This window comes from Nansenia antarctica (assembly GCF_963989245.1).
Source record: "Nansenia antarctica genome assembly, chromosome: 5".
NCBI classification, from domain to species: Eukaryota; Metazoa; Chordata; class Actinopteri; order Argentiniformes; family Microstomatidae; genus Nansenia; species Nansenia antarctica.
Window position 1 is genome coordinate 20,788,973 of NC_137690.1, and position 14,048 is coordinate 20,803,020.

The window sequence follows — 14,048 nt, forward strand, 5'->3', positions numbered from 1 at the left end:
TTGTTTAGGGCTGCCGGCGGCGAAGATAGCGAACGAGGGGGAGATGTTCATAGGCTGCTAGGGCAAGAATAACGCTAGGGACGGGGTTACTAGCTGTGCAGTCCGGCCGCTCTCTGGTTTCAGCCGGGGGCGTTCCTACCAGCTGGGGAGCGTTCCAAGTTTACGCACCATGGTGACGGGTCCCCCGGAGGCTCCTTCACTGCGAGTCGAGTCGACACGGTGCTACAAAGCTCCGACCGAGGGGGAGGGCCTTGTCACCAGGGCCAGTTAAGTGCCTTTTTAATGAAAGATCTTACATGTTATATGTTGTGTGGGTTTTCCGTTTGTGTTGTCTTGGTGTATGGGGTTGGGGATTTGAGGGTTTATTTTAAAACTTCAGCGTGGGGTAGGAGAGGGGTGAAACCACCTCAGTGTACAGCCTTACCATCAGAAAAGGGGGGTCTTATGTGATTATTTCGTAGGGCTTTCACACCGCCAGGGAACAGTGCCCGTTCCCGTTCTGGAACCTCCGAACCTTGGTGCTGTCTGGCGAACCAGCCCGCTTTCATACAAGTGTAACCGGAACCATCACCGTCATCAACGTTGGGTGACGAAGGGGCGGGATAAACAACAATGTCACAACAAGATGGCAGCTACATCACTGGAAATTAGGATAATATCTTCCATTACAGTATCTGAAATAAACACTATTTTCTATGAAGAAAAACAAAAGACACTTTCTAAACACGTTCTCTTACTAGCCAACTTCTCCGTTACTGGAATAGTAATGGCTTACGAAGTTCACGTTCGTGCGTGTGTGTGTTTGCTGAGCAAGTGAGGAAGAATGATGAAACGTTTGATCATTTTTTATATCACTAATGATTCGATTTAGATTACATTACATTTTGTCTCCTTCCTTTTTGCTGGCCTTCACAGACGAATATGACACACCCAGTGACTACGTCACAGTTTTAGTTTTTGTTTCACACTGAGAACCACTATTTTCTGGTTCTAGCTGCGAACCAACTTTTCAGGCTCCGAACCAATTTATTTTCGGTCTGAACGCACCGGCCGGTTCCAGACTAGGTGCGCATTCCCTAACCGGCACGGTTCCTTGGCGGTGTGAAAGCCCTGGGTGGGCTGTGTGAGCCATGTTCCCTGGGCAGAGCACTGTGTTGTGTGGTGGTGTGTTCTGACCTCTGTCGCCGGATCATGCAGTTAAAAAAAGGTGGTGGCAATGTTACCCGCTAATTGAACCCAGTAATCGGTTCCCCCTTTCTGTGTGGTTCTGGTTTATTACATTATCATTGTGACTCAGCTATGGGAGTTACCTGTTAAATACTGCCTGTAACATTGGTTAGTCTTCATGTGATGAATCCCCAAGGTCAGTGAGTTATCTGTCTCAGACAGGTTATTAGCATGGGAGAACGAAACCTCCAGATAAAGAATTTCACTATCTTAACTGGATCAGACCTCTGCTCACACGGGAGTTGTGCTACTGTAAACATGTCCTCCCTCAAAATGTACAGAGCCAGTCCATGCCAGCACACTGTTTGGAGCAGGGGTGGGCAATTAATTTTCACAATGGGCCACATGAGAAACCGGGACTATTGTGGAGGGCCGGACCAGTAGGCTGGACTTAATTCTGCTCAATATTACTTTTATTATCGCTTTATAAAAAGTAGTAATGATATGGTTTTGACTAGCTGCTACTGGTAAGCATACATGTTACGATAAGGTTATGAAAATGTGGAGTAGGTCAAGTATAGAAGAGCAAGAGGACTAATTTAAACACAGGGGAGTAAATGCCGCTATAGTTTTGACCTTTTGCAACATCAGTTTGTGCCTATTACATACATACAACATTACGAGTCACAGTGTAGTATTTCTACCTTCTGAAATGATGGCTAGGACTGGTGATATCAAGCGAAAGGTTCTTTATATACAAATCTGCTGACATACACTTGTGATCACTTTCTTTTTCAATAAAACGAGCTATTAGCCTAGATATTCACTTTCACATTTCTCAAACAACAAACTGTCAACATATACGATGTCTTTCTACAAGACATTCTGGAACCTGCAGTTCTTCTTCTTAGCTAATACAACAGAAATGTACTTCTGTCAATCAATCATGTATTATATTTATCAATCTCTTAACTGTGAATCAATCATGTAACATATTAATCAATCTCTTTTAACTGTGAATCAATCATGTAACATATTAATCAATCTATTTTATCTGTGAATCAATCATGTAACACATTAATCAATCTATTTTAACTGTGAATCAATCATGTAACATATTAATCAATCTATATTAACTGTCTAACTAACTATAAAGTTACAACACACAGAGCTAAGCATCTGAGTAGAAAAAGCAACAAGTGCTTTTGATATTTTTCAGTTCTTTTTTGTGTTCAGTGAGAAAAGTCCAGTCTGCCTTGGGCTTGAACAAGTGCACTGAAGTCTGGTTGAATGTCTGAGGTGGAGATGCGAAGGACAGCTGACAGGTGATCATCAGTGAGAGAGGATCTGTATCTGGATTTGTTGAACTTCATCACTGAGAATGTTTGTTCACATGTTTAGGTAAAGTCTGAAAAAAGTCTGCTTTTTTTCCAGAATAAAAGTCTGAAAAAGAATTTTCTGAATAAAAGTCAGATTTATTTTTTCTGAATAAAAGTCTAAAAATAAAATTTCTGAATAAAGTCTGAATTTTTTTCTGAATAAAAGTCTGGAAAAAAAGGTTCAGACTTTTATTCCGAAATTTATTTTTTTAGACTTTTATTCGGACATTTTTTTAAATACATAATATACAACATACCTGGAGCGACCCGGGACAGTAGGAAGAGTTACGTGTCATAAGAGCACTTCACTTGGACACTACTTCATTTCCAATTATAGTGGAGGTATGTTATATGGCATATATATATGTATATATAATATATATACTATATATTAGTATAGTATATATAGGCTATGTATACATACAGGTGGAAAGGCTTTTTTAAAGGCATTTTTAACTAACTCCCAGCAGAGTCAAAACACGAAATTCTGTGATCACTACCTTTTCCAGTTGAACATAAACTAAACTATTTAAATGCTGCTATTGTTTGCGAAAGATACTTACACCTAGGGATGCTCCGATTTATCGGCCACCGATTCCACTCCAAATGACTCGATCGGTGATCGGCAAAAATGGCCGATCGCAAAAACCGTTTTTTTTTTTTTTTTTTTTTTTTTCCTGGGGAAGACAGATAACTGAACAGAAAACATAGGAGGATGTAACAGTATGTAAACCATGAAGGCCACGTTTATGATGTGTTTTATACAGCCATATCGACTGACTTGGGCTTCAGGCCCTAACTGGGTGATAGGCCAGACCTTTACTATGCCATAAAAATGGGTCTGCGTTTGCTTGGTGCCTAATGGATCAAAACTTTTGTCTAAAAAGCAAAAAATATGTAGGCTATCCAGTCAGTAGGCCTACAGTTATGTATTTTTAAAAAATCGGTATCGGTATCGGTATCGGTTGATCTTGAGGAAAAAAATCGGTGATCGGTATCGGCCCCAAAAATCCAGATCGGAGCATCCCTACTTACACCCCACCATTTTTTTTTTCAGAGGATGCAAAGTTATAATGTAGCGTAGGCTATGGAGATGTTGTAGTTGATCCCAAAGTCTGTTCAAACCCAGGCAGCGAGACCAGCAGGAAAACACAACTAGATCTTCTATAATTCTAACTGGATAGTACTTAGTTTCCAATCATAGTTAGCTAGATTACTTACTTAGCTAGCTTACCTTTACTTATCAAATGTACATTTTGTGATATAAACGCAGTGCACACACACCGACAATGCATGTCTAGCATAGGCACAGCACAATTTTTTTGTTATGCTTGTTGTAAATAAAAGTTCAATGATGCATTGAAATGACATTAAACTAAGATAATAAGATGGTTATCATAATTTTTAAAATCTTTATTAATAAGTTATTACAGAAAGAGTAAGTGACATTTTCTGAGAGCGAAATCTGTTGTGGTATTTAAAAATGGCGGTTAAGGGTGAACTCTGAACATGGGATGACGATGTTGTGACGATTTCCATTGACCAATCAACGGTCTGCAGCGTCACACGTCACACACAGCCTGGCAAAAAGTACCTCTCGCTACCCCTCTGAAACGAGAACTAAAAAGGCCCGGCTCGGTTGGCAGTGGAGAAAGCAAAACAAACCGGGCTTATGCAGTACGGCACGGGTCGGCACGGTAGTGGAAAAGCGGCATAACATAGTCACGCCCGCACATGGGCCGGCCAGGGACAGCCATAGGGCCGCATGCGGCCCGGGGGCCGTATGCGGCCCGGGGGCCGTATGCGGCCCGGGGGCCGTACAATGCCCAGGTCTGGTTTGGAGAATGCTGTCCTCATTTCTATGGGTTATATAATATAATATCTATTGCATGGCAATGTGTTGGTCTGACTACAATCACCCCTCAAACAGTGGTTGTTTACTATTTTTCCAACATCATCATTGTTATTATTAATCTATTTCATATGTGATGGCCCTGTCCGAGATATACATACTTTGTGCCCTGGTAAAACATCCCCCTGTGTAAAAAAGGTAATGAAACTCACCAAGTGGAAACGGCTTAATCCCCTAACTAATGGCTAGTCCTACAAACAGGTTTGTTAAAAACTCTGTTGATGGTTAAACCCCTGGAATAACAACTCAGATTAAGTAACTGATCAGTGGATTAAAGCTAATGCTGTTTATCCCAAAACTATTTGAATTCTGTCTGGTTGAGTGGCTCTTACAGTTCAACCTGAGTTATTGTTGTTTTAATAAACAACGGCCACATATTGTCCCCTAGAATTATCTGATTTAAATTCTGGAATACAATGTATTATTTGGACGTTAACATAGAAGTTGATAGTACCGTCATTATAACTGAGGTGTAGTTCTAAATTCAAGACATACTCTACTAAAGCAAGAGGGAACAGTAATCATCAGTTTTGCGTGAGATGTGAATGCTGCTTTGTCTGACTCATTGTCCATGCCCTCACTCTGAGTGTCAGCACTAGTCTACCTATTCACTAGGAGAAGGGGCTTTTGGAGGAGAAAACCACCCACTCAAAACAATCTGACTAATCTTGGAGGACTGTCATCATAACAGCCCATTCACAGTTAGATGAAAGAACAAACCAATGACAATCAAGGGACATTGAACCGAATTGAAGTTGAGTACAGTACTTAGTTGTGGCCTCAGACATGGGAAAGCAGTGGCTCAGGCTCAACTGATGTGAGCGGGCCCTTGTCCTTAGGCAATGTGCCTACAGAAGGCTATGTGACTGAGTGGGGAGAGGAGGCACCAAACACAAGCCATGGATAATATCAATACCTACAGAGAGAAACAGACAACTGGACAGAGTGCATTCCATTCTATAGCTTCCAGTGCATTCCACTAAGGTGGGCGTCGTTCCACTTATTTCACTCACTGTACCACCATATTTTGACACACCGCCTATCTAACAATGAATACAATGTCAATAATGAGATTGCCTTTATTAAGTGTCATGACATTGCTGAAAATAGATGGGCCATAACGTAGTTTGGGTGGGTCTGTTTCCACCACATGCCAGTAGCAGGACAAAGGTCTAGACTCTAGCCTAATCTAATTGGATGTCAAGATACTGTAAATAAACAATACAACAGACATAAATTGTTTTTAAATGATGTCTGAAACTGACAGGTCACTGATAACAACTTCCCTAAACAGATGTGTTCATTTCACAAATGCTTATGATTGTTCAGATGCCAACATATTTCCTGGAACTGCCCAAAGGCTTGTTGTGTTGACAACATGTAACATTGCATTGCTTTTCGCCAATGTCTCAAATGCCTTTATATCCAGATACGTTATCACACAGTTCAACCAGCAACCATAAAACGCCATTGATAACCTGCATTGGTGCAATCCTCAGTTACCTGTAAGATCATGGGATTCACTTCATCATAATTTGAGTAACTGACATGATGTTCTGTATACTCTAATTGTCACTTGTGTGTATCCAATAACTCTATGAGCCACTTTAGAAAGTCCTCTTGGTCTAACGTTCTAACTGTTGGGAAACCCATGTCATGTTTTATGTAGCCTACATACAGTCACCATAAAAACACAAGGGACTGTCTCTCATAGGGTCAATTAAAAGATCTCTGGGAAGACATCTTGATGTTGAATGGAGCCTCGGTTTTGGATGGATAGGGGTTCTGTTATCTGTTAAAGAAGTAAAGCAACATTGTTTAGAGAGCGCCCTCATGTTTTCTAAAGACCTCAGCCTATCCCTTATCAGTTCATGCAATTTGCGAGTATTATCAGAGTTTAACTTCAGGTACAACTATTGTTTGGCTTTGGCAACATCGTCACTGTATTGCTGTATGAGTGTTGCACACTATTTTCAGTGACTGTCACTGACCAATAATTTTAACTTGTAACACATGTACAAGAAAACATAATTACCCTGGCAACCATACTTTGTAAACGCATATGGAGTTAGGTTCGGTAAATAAAGATATACAAAGCAGATATACACAATTTATTGTAAAAAAAAAAAAAATCTGTACTTTCAAAATAATGCATTAATTTGCATAGTGTAGTTCACCACAACGCTGGTCTCCATGCGCAATTGAAGTCATATGTATATGGTCGGTAGTGACGTGCTCTGTAGAACGAGGTTAGAAGTGATGCTCTGACTAAATCGTCCTCTGTACCCAATCCTTCTGACTTTGGAAACATGTCTTTACAGTACTCCGTAGTTTGCTGCTTGCGTTTGGTTTTGTATCTTCTATTCTGAAACCAGATCTTCACTTGGGTCTCAGTTAGCCTTAACGTGTTGGCGAGATGAGCTCTTTCGGGAGCGGACAGGTACTTCTGGTGGTTAAATTTCTTCTCCAACTCAAGCACTTGCAGGTGCGTAAACGCCGCGCGCGAGCGCTTTTGTTTACCTATTGATGTAAAACTTCCCACGGCATCCGAGCTGTTGGGACAAGACCTGTCAATTGAATCTGTGAACGAAAAGAATGACAATTAAAAATAAACGTTTCGTTGTCTACAAAAAAAAAAAAAAAACTATAAACATTTAAGATACAAGTTTCAGATTCTCACCTTTTCGCGCTCCAAATGCTTTGTCCTGTGCACAAAGTTGTTCTGACTGAAGTTGTTCATCTAGCTGTTCGTTATTATTCCACTGCGCGAATCTCTCTTTGGACTTGTGTGAAGAGCACCTGACGTTCACTCTTGTATTTTCTTGTATGGAAAGGATATCCTCGATGAAAAATGAAGTTAGTGGCTTGACAATCTCAGACATTTTTTTATCTCCAGCAGCAATCCACCGTTTGACGAACGAAAGTAGGCAGGATTCGAGGGCTCAGACAGTCAGGTATGTCGCGCCGTACACAGGACTCGTGTACCTTCCCCATGTGGGACTGACACTTCCATTTATATACCTAGTGCTTTGACTGGTGAGGCGGGCCGACTACGTCATTGGTGTCCCATGATGATACCAATGATGGCAACATACCCGCTGGGATCAGCTACATATGTTTACCCATCTCCTTATAAATATCCTTATGTTAATATATAATGACTGATCATGTTATGTATCTGTAATGTATCTGATTGATTATGCACTTTTGCAGCAGTCACTATCTTTTGTGATGTTTTTCACACAATTGTTCTGCTCAGGATTCTCAATCCTTATAATAGGTTAATGAAGAACGGCTGGATGGATGATGATCATTGTTGATAACATTTAGGTTAAATATAGTGGCAGAAATAAATGAAATGTGATCTTGAGCAAAATATAGTTTTCTCTTGAATGATTGCTAAATCGGTTAGGACACTAAGCAAAACCCTGTGAACTATAGTGCTCAAAATTGTGAGATTTATTAATATGGGTGAAAGAGGATAGCTATATTCATTTCAGCCTTGTCCTGGGTTTCAGTGCCTTTGTAACCTCTCAGGTCCAGGGGAGTGACCTGGTGTCTGCGCCTGCAGAGAGCTGTCAGGGAGGGGTCAGGGTGGGTGGCCAGGCCCCCTCCGAGGCCCTAATGTGTTTAGCACATTTAGGTCGGCTCCTTAACCGACACATACATTGTTCCATGGCTGTTTGTTTGTTGTGCTCCATGCTTCTGACTGACCTCTGCCTAGGAAAGGGAGGTGTTGCAGTGGCTTTAGTCCTTGGAGAATCCAGTCTCTGTTTGTAATAACAAGAATCTAGGAATGACAAACGGATCCATTGTCCCCCATTTGCCCCCTGGCCCTGCCTTCAACCTCCTTCAGCGTCTCTTGACACCCAAATCTCCTACCATATCTGGAAAGATGATGTTTCTTAACATCATGTCATCCAACTCGAATAATATATGCCATTTAGCTGACGCTTTTATCCAAAGCTACTTACATTGCAGTGAGTGTATACATTTTTCAGTATATATTGTCCCAGCAGGAATAAAACCCACAAGAGTTGTCAGATGATGTTGGAATTAAGTCCTTTTTTTGCATTAATATTAAACAATATTTCAAGTGTCTTAATTTGACCAAAACCAAGGCATCCAACAAGGTATCTCAGCCAGTTCACCTTCCGAAACCAAACTTCCCTCTCACCTACACCCACCCCTGAAACGGCAAAAACCCCACAAAAAAACACAAGTTTTAAAGAAGAAAGGAGCCAATAGGACAAAACAACACATTAAACAATCAATTAAGCACAAGCCTGAGACATGCACATGTTTAATATAGCATAAAGTATAGTATTTGGTCAACCATAATGTCATGATTGGTTGTTTTCCCCACAGATTGGATCTACACAGACGTGGTAATGACGGGAGTTACCTTTGTAAGTAGATCATATTGTAAGTAGAAAAAGCCAACTAGCACTTGGATATTTTGGTGTCTTACCTCATTTCAAACATTAGCTGCTTTCATGTAAACACTGTATTAAGATGTTTGGTATGATAAGGTTCACCTTGAATTCTTTCTCTATCTGTCTCTCTCCTAGACAGTACCTTTATCCCTTACTGCACGCATTGGATAAAGTGGACTCCCTCTCCTGTGTAATGTTTTCACCGATGCCTATCTTAATTGTAAATGAACAAACCCTCTTTAACAAATATACTATGTCATCCTCTACCCAAACAAGCTGTGTAATTACAATAGCATTACTCATTTCACATGGACACTGATCTCTGTCTCTCCACTAGACCCACTATGCCTAGCAATAGAATGGTTCAGATATTTAGTGGCATACTCTTCCTGGCTAGCCCAGCACCAGATGTAGGCTTTTTAGAATCTGACCCTCTAACCTAGGAAGACATTTGTCTTCCACACTCCATATGTGTTAGTGTCTGTTATTTTGTTTGCAGTTTGCACCATGTCAAGCTGTCTACAGGCTTACTTTGGACTATCAATCTTGTTTCTGGACCTCTGTGACTTGACAGTACGAGGCAGATAGGATCTTGATATTGTAGTATGTTTGACTCCCATTATCAGAGTAACATCAATTGGATGTTGTCATTGTTATGCTAGTTGTGTAATTACCTGTCTAATCACCGACCCTGTGGAACGCGCTCCCTTCTGCCATCAAGTTTGCCCCCACTCTGGACTCCTTTAGAGCCAAGTTAAAAACCCACCTCTTCCTAAATGATATTCCCTAAGTCTACTCCCTATTTGTTGTGAATTGTATGCCTGAGATTTACGTTTAAGTCGTCTGTGTCTGATTGCTTTCTGTGTTCCTTGTCTTTGTCTTTATCTGTTCCTTTACCCGGGCTGCGCCCCGGGCCGATGTAAAAGTTGGATGGGGGGCGCATTATAAATAAAATTAACATTAACATTAACATTAACATTAACCTGTACATTACACATGGCCAGGTCAAATCACAATGAAAACACAATGAAAACTAGAAACCTTTTGGGTTGAAGTTTCAACCGTACCTGTAAAGCCCTGCCCTCTAGTGGTGCACATGCAGCAGATGATCAAATCCATCTGATAAAGCATGTTGAGGAACCTCAGGGGAATTTACAAGATGTTGTATTAGAACACTGTATGTGTACGACCACAACTTCACATTTCCACTTGTAACAGGGTTCAGTTCTGTAGACCAGACTTGTTTTTTTCTTTCCTTTTAGGGTCATTAATTCATTCATTACTTTACCCTATGAATGAATCTATTGAGGGCTACACCTGACAAATGTATTAACTGAAAAGGATCATCTGTGTTATCGTAAGCAACTTACATCCAAGCTTATGCCAGTGAGACTGCCTTTCATGATGTCTATAGTGAGAGAGCCAACTTGTTTGAATATATAAGTGTTCTGGATTTTTTTTATGGAGCAGATCTTTGTTGCTATTGTCAATGCAAAGGTACCATAAAAGTCGGGTCATGTGACTTTTCTCAGAGGAAGTTGGTTATCTCTATTTAGGATATGTTATGGTTACTGCTGTAGTCAAGTAGTTGAGAAAATATTATCCCGGATGTAGTTTATCTAGTGCGTGGAGAATGAAAGAGGCTGCTCTTCAGCCTGTCTGTCAGTGATCTCTTATACATCAGAGAATAATTTGTGTTGGCTTAGAGTGTGACGTACTTGACAGCTAGAGAGCTGGAGAGCTTTGCAGAGACATGGAGAGCCACCAATCTTTGTTGTCTTTGATCTTTGCCTTCAATCAAGATCGTTCTGCCTGCTAGGGTCAGTCAGAATTCTCATATCTGCAGTGATGTGGTGGTTTCTCCAGCAGAGGGGGCTCCAAGGCCATTATGGTTTCAGCACATTCAACTAAACTGCATGGTGAAGCTGATTATATGCCTTATATATTGTTGTCATATAACTATTTCCAACATTATGTCAGAAAGCCTCCTCTAGATTCAAGATATCTTTCTTGAATGTATTGTCAAGTCATTGGTTTAACCACTCATGTTATGGACGTCAGGCTGGGTACACTATAATGAGGCGCAATCTGTAATCAAACAACACCAGAGCACGTTTATGGTACACTGCTGAGGGATGGGGCTGGAGAAACGTAACCACTCTCAATTTCATAGAAATATCTATGGATGCAACAACTGACGATCCATGAGATCATAATAATTATGGTTTTGACCAATGTTTGCTACACAGTGTTTGTTTACAAGTGCAATGTTTGCAAAACATGGAGTAAAACAAGCTTTTATTTTGGGTTATGACGGGGTAGGACAGTTGAACTAAGAGGCATTCCTAAGTTATATTCTTCAAGAATCAATGGCTATATATCATTCATTTAAAAGTTAGAAAATACCAATATGACACAAGTCATTGCCCCTTTAAAAAGAGGGCCTCACAATTTAGAACTTGCCCTTCATAAACAAGCAAATTGTAAAAGAAAAATAAACTGCATCAGCAACTTGTCTTGCCAGTATTTCAGTGAGGGTCTACTCATCCTAGCCAGGGGACAAAAGACTGTTTATGAATAGTAGACAGCAGAGTGAGTCTCTTGATGTGTGACATGTCCACCTGCAGATGTTTGGATCCAGGCGATGAGGGGGAAGCTGTACTGGTTTGGACAAAGTGTTCTAAACATACCTAGATGTCACACGGCCGAATGCAGGTCATTTGGAGAATGAGGTCACTGTTGGTTTTGTTTGTTGTACTTTATATTCTTATAAAGTCATTATTGTCCTTTATAGATGAATTTACTGATGTGTTCTCTCAGGTAACCCTATAGGTTGTTGTCTCCTACATGTTACTGCCAGTCTAGTTTCTTTGAAGTACAAACTCAGGTGGCAGAACTGACTAACCGATAATCTTCCAATGACTACACTGCTGTAGGATCTATCCCTTGACTAAATCTCTTTTCCCAGTCCAGTACAAAGGGAACACTGGGTCTGGGCTCACAGATTATTGAGCCCAGCCCCATTGATTATTGATATGATTAGAAAATGAACTAGTGGATTCACCTTTTCGTCAAACCATGTGTTTTGAGCCAGTGTTGGTGTATAACTTGGAATGATTGTGACTAAGTTTGCAAACATCACTTAAATTCTTATTAGAACTATCTGATTTGTAATCAGCTTTGCAAAAATAAAATGCATTCATCTGAAGCCGCAGAAGACTGGCCTCTTCTGTGATGAATGATGAATGATGGATGATGGATGATGGATGACGCATGCTCTGTCTGCCATTTATTTTTGGCTGATGTAAGCCTGCTGATGAGCCCAAGACATTCAAAAGGCTGCTCCCTTCACAGAGCCTCATCTCCCTCTTAACAAAGTGCCAACCTATTCCAGCGCTTCCACAAACTGAGCTTCCGTCACACACGTCTTATCTGATCTTCTCAAGAGGTCTTGGTCTCCACTCTGTCTGCTGCTAAATTGTGCTCTGAGCCACTCTCTCCTTATCTCACCTCTGATGGCTCCCTGCTATCTCTGCCCCAGAGGGCTCAGGCACTCAAACACTGAATCCACATTCAGAGGTTGACAACCTATAATAGACAACTAATTTAATGATTACATAGTTAACCGATTAATGGGATCTGTTGATTCATCTGCATGTTGTTCTTTATTCATTGTAAATTGACAGCTTTCATGAAAAGATGCTATTTGTACAGTACATATTCAAACTATCAGGAGATATCAGAAATATCCACTTCATACAAATGGAATGGTGAGCTCAGGAATGCAATTACACTCATGTTTGAGTGAAGTGAATAAATAATGCAATATTTAGATTATGAGATCTGTCACTTGAATAATGTGCAAATTTGCCACACAAATCGACTGAATGCATTAATTCACTGATAATATCTGTGTGCAATCCCCAAGTTAGCACAATTGGTGCTAGTATCTCTCTCCTATATGGATGGCTGACAGCTTCCATTGGAACCTGTTTCCCTATTTGATTGAAAGTTAAGAGGTAAAGAGCCACTGTGTCTACGAGTTTGTTTACCTACCCAAAGTCCATGACAGGACAGGCTCCGCGGCCTTATCTCGTGTGGCATTGTTCAGCGGCTTTGTCGATGGAACAATAATGACCTCTTGGTTTGATAGCATTAAGATAGTGGGACGAGTTAAATGGTTGCGCTTCTGACTCGTCTTTATACCAACAGCGAATCTTCTATTTGGAAAATCGAGAGTTAAAACTCTTGCGTGCCTTTCGTTGGAAAAATGTTAACTTCATCAATTAAAAATACAACTTCGTCAATTGTTTTCATCAGGCTACATTAGTTTTTTGTCAAACCAACCAAAGGCATTTTATAACATTTTCTGTTCAGGGCATTGATTTTTACCTTTGGCCCTACTCAAGTCGGACTCATAATCGTAGCTCGAATAATAATAATTTGAACGAATAATCATAGGCTACTAATAGCCTACTAATACCAATAATAATAATAATAATAATAATAATAATAATAATAATCATCATCATCATTCATATTATTATTATTATAGCCTATAATTGTTGTTGTTATTACTTGTAGGCCTATTATTAGCCAATTATTCTTATTACTATTCTTCTTCTTCTTTTTATTATTATAATATTATTGTCGTCGTTTACTTATTAACATTGTATCATTTGTTGCCAAAATAGTTGCAATACAAAGAGGGTAATAATGTTGAGATTAATAATGTTGGGCGAAGAGCAGGATAATTGGATAGGATAGATCAATTGAATGGTGATGTGAAGCTGTGAAAATGTTATAATAGCCTATCATGAACATGAACATTGCACAGTTTGTGTAATTTGAGTTATCATTCACAAGGATACAGTTAGATAGATAAACATGTTTAGTTACATGTATAGGCGAAACTATGAACAAAACAAATTAATAAGAAAAGAAATCGATGAGACATTAGACAATAGTTCCAATAAAACACACATTGTACAAAACTATTCTCATCAGTTGGGCCTATCATTCAACGCTTCTTCTTTTACATTTCTCAAACAAAGAAACGTAGAATTAATGCGCTGCACAACATAAGGCAGATTCATTCACAGCTACAGTACATGGTGGAAACAAATGAGAAAATAGCCAACAATTTCGTTCCAG

At 40.0% G+C, this 14,048-nt stretch overlaps 1 protein-coding gene across 1 annotated transcript; it reads right to left on the bottom strand.

Moving 5' to 3' along the window:
• Nucleotides 1-6,631: 6,631 nt before the first annotated feature.
• On the bottom strand, nt 6,632-7,340 carry nkx3-1 (NK3 homeobox 1; the record flags this gene model as incomplete). Its single annotated transcript, XM_080530947.1, has 2 exons — nt 6,632-7,038; nt 7,139-7,340. The coding sequence occupies 2 exons, from the start codon at nt 7,338-7,340 to the stop codon at nt 6,632-6,634; spliced, it is 609 nt and encodes a 202-aa protein (XP_080387073.1).
• Nucleotides 7,341-14,048: the final 6,708 nt, after the last annotated feature.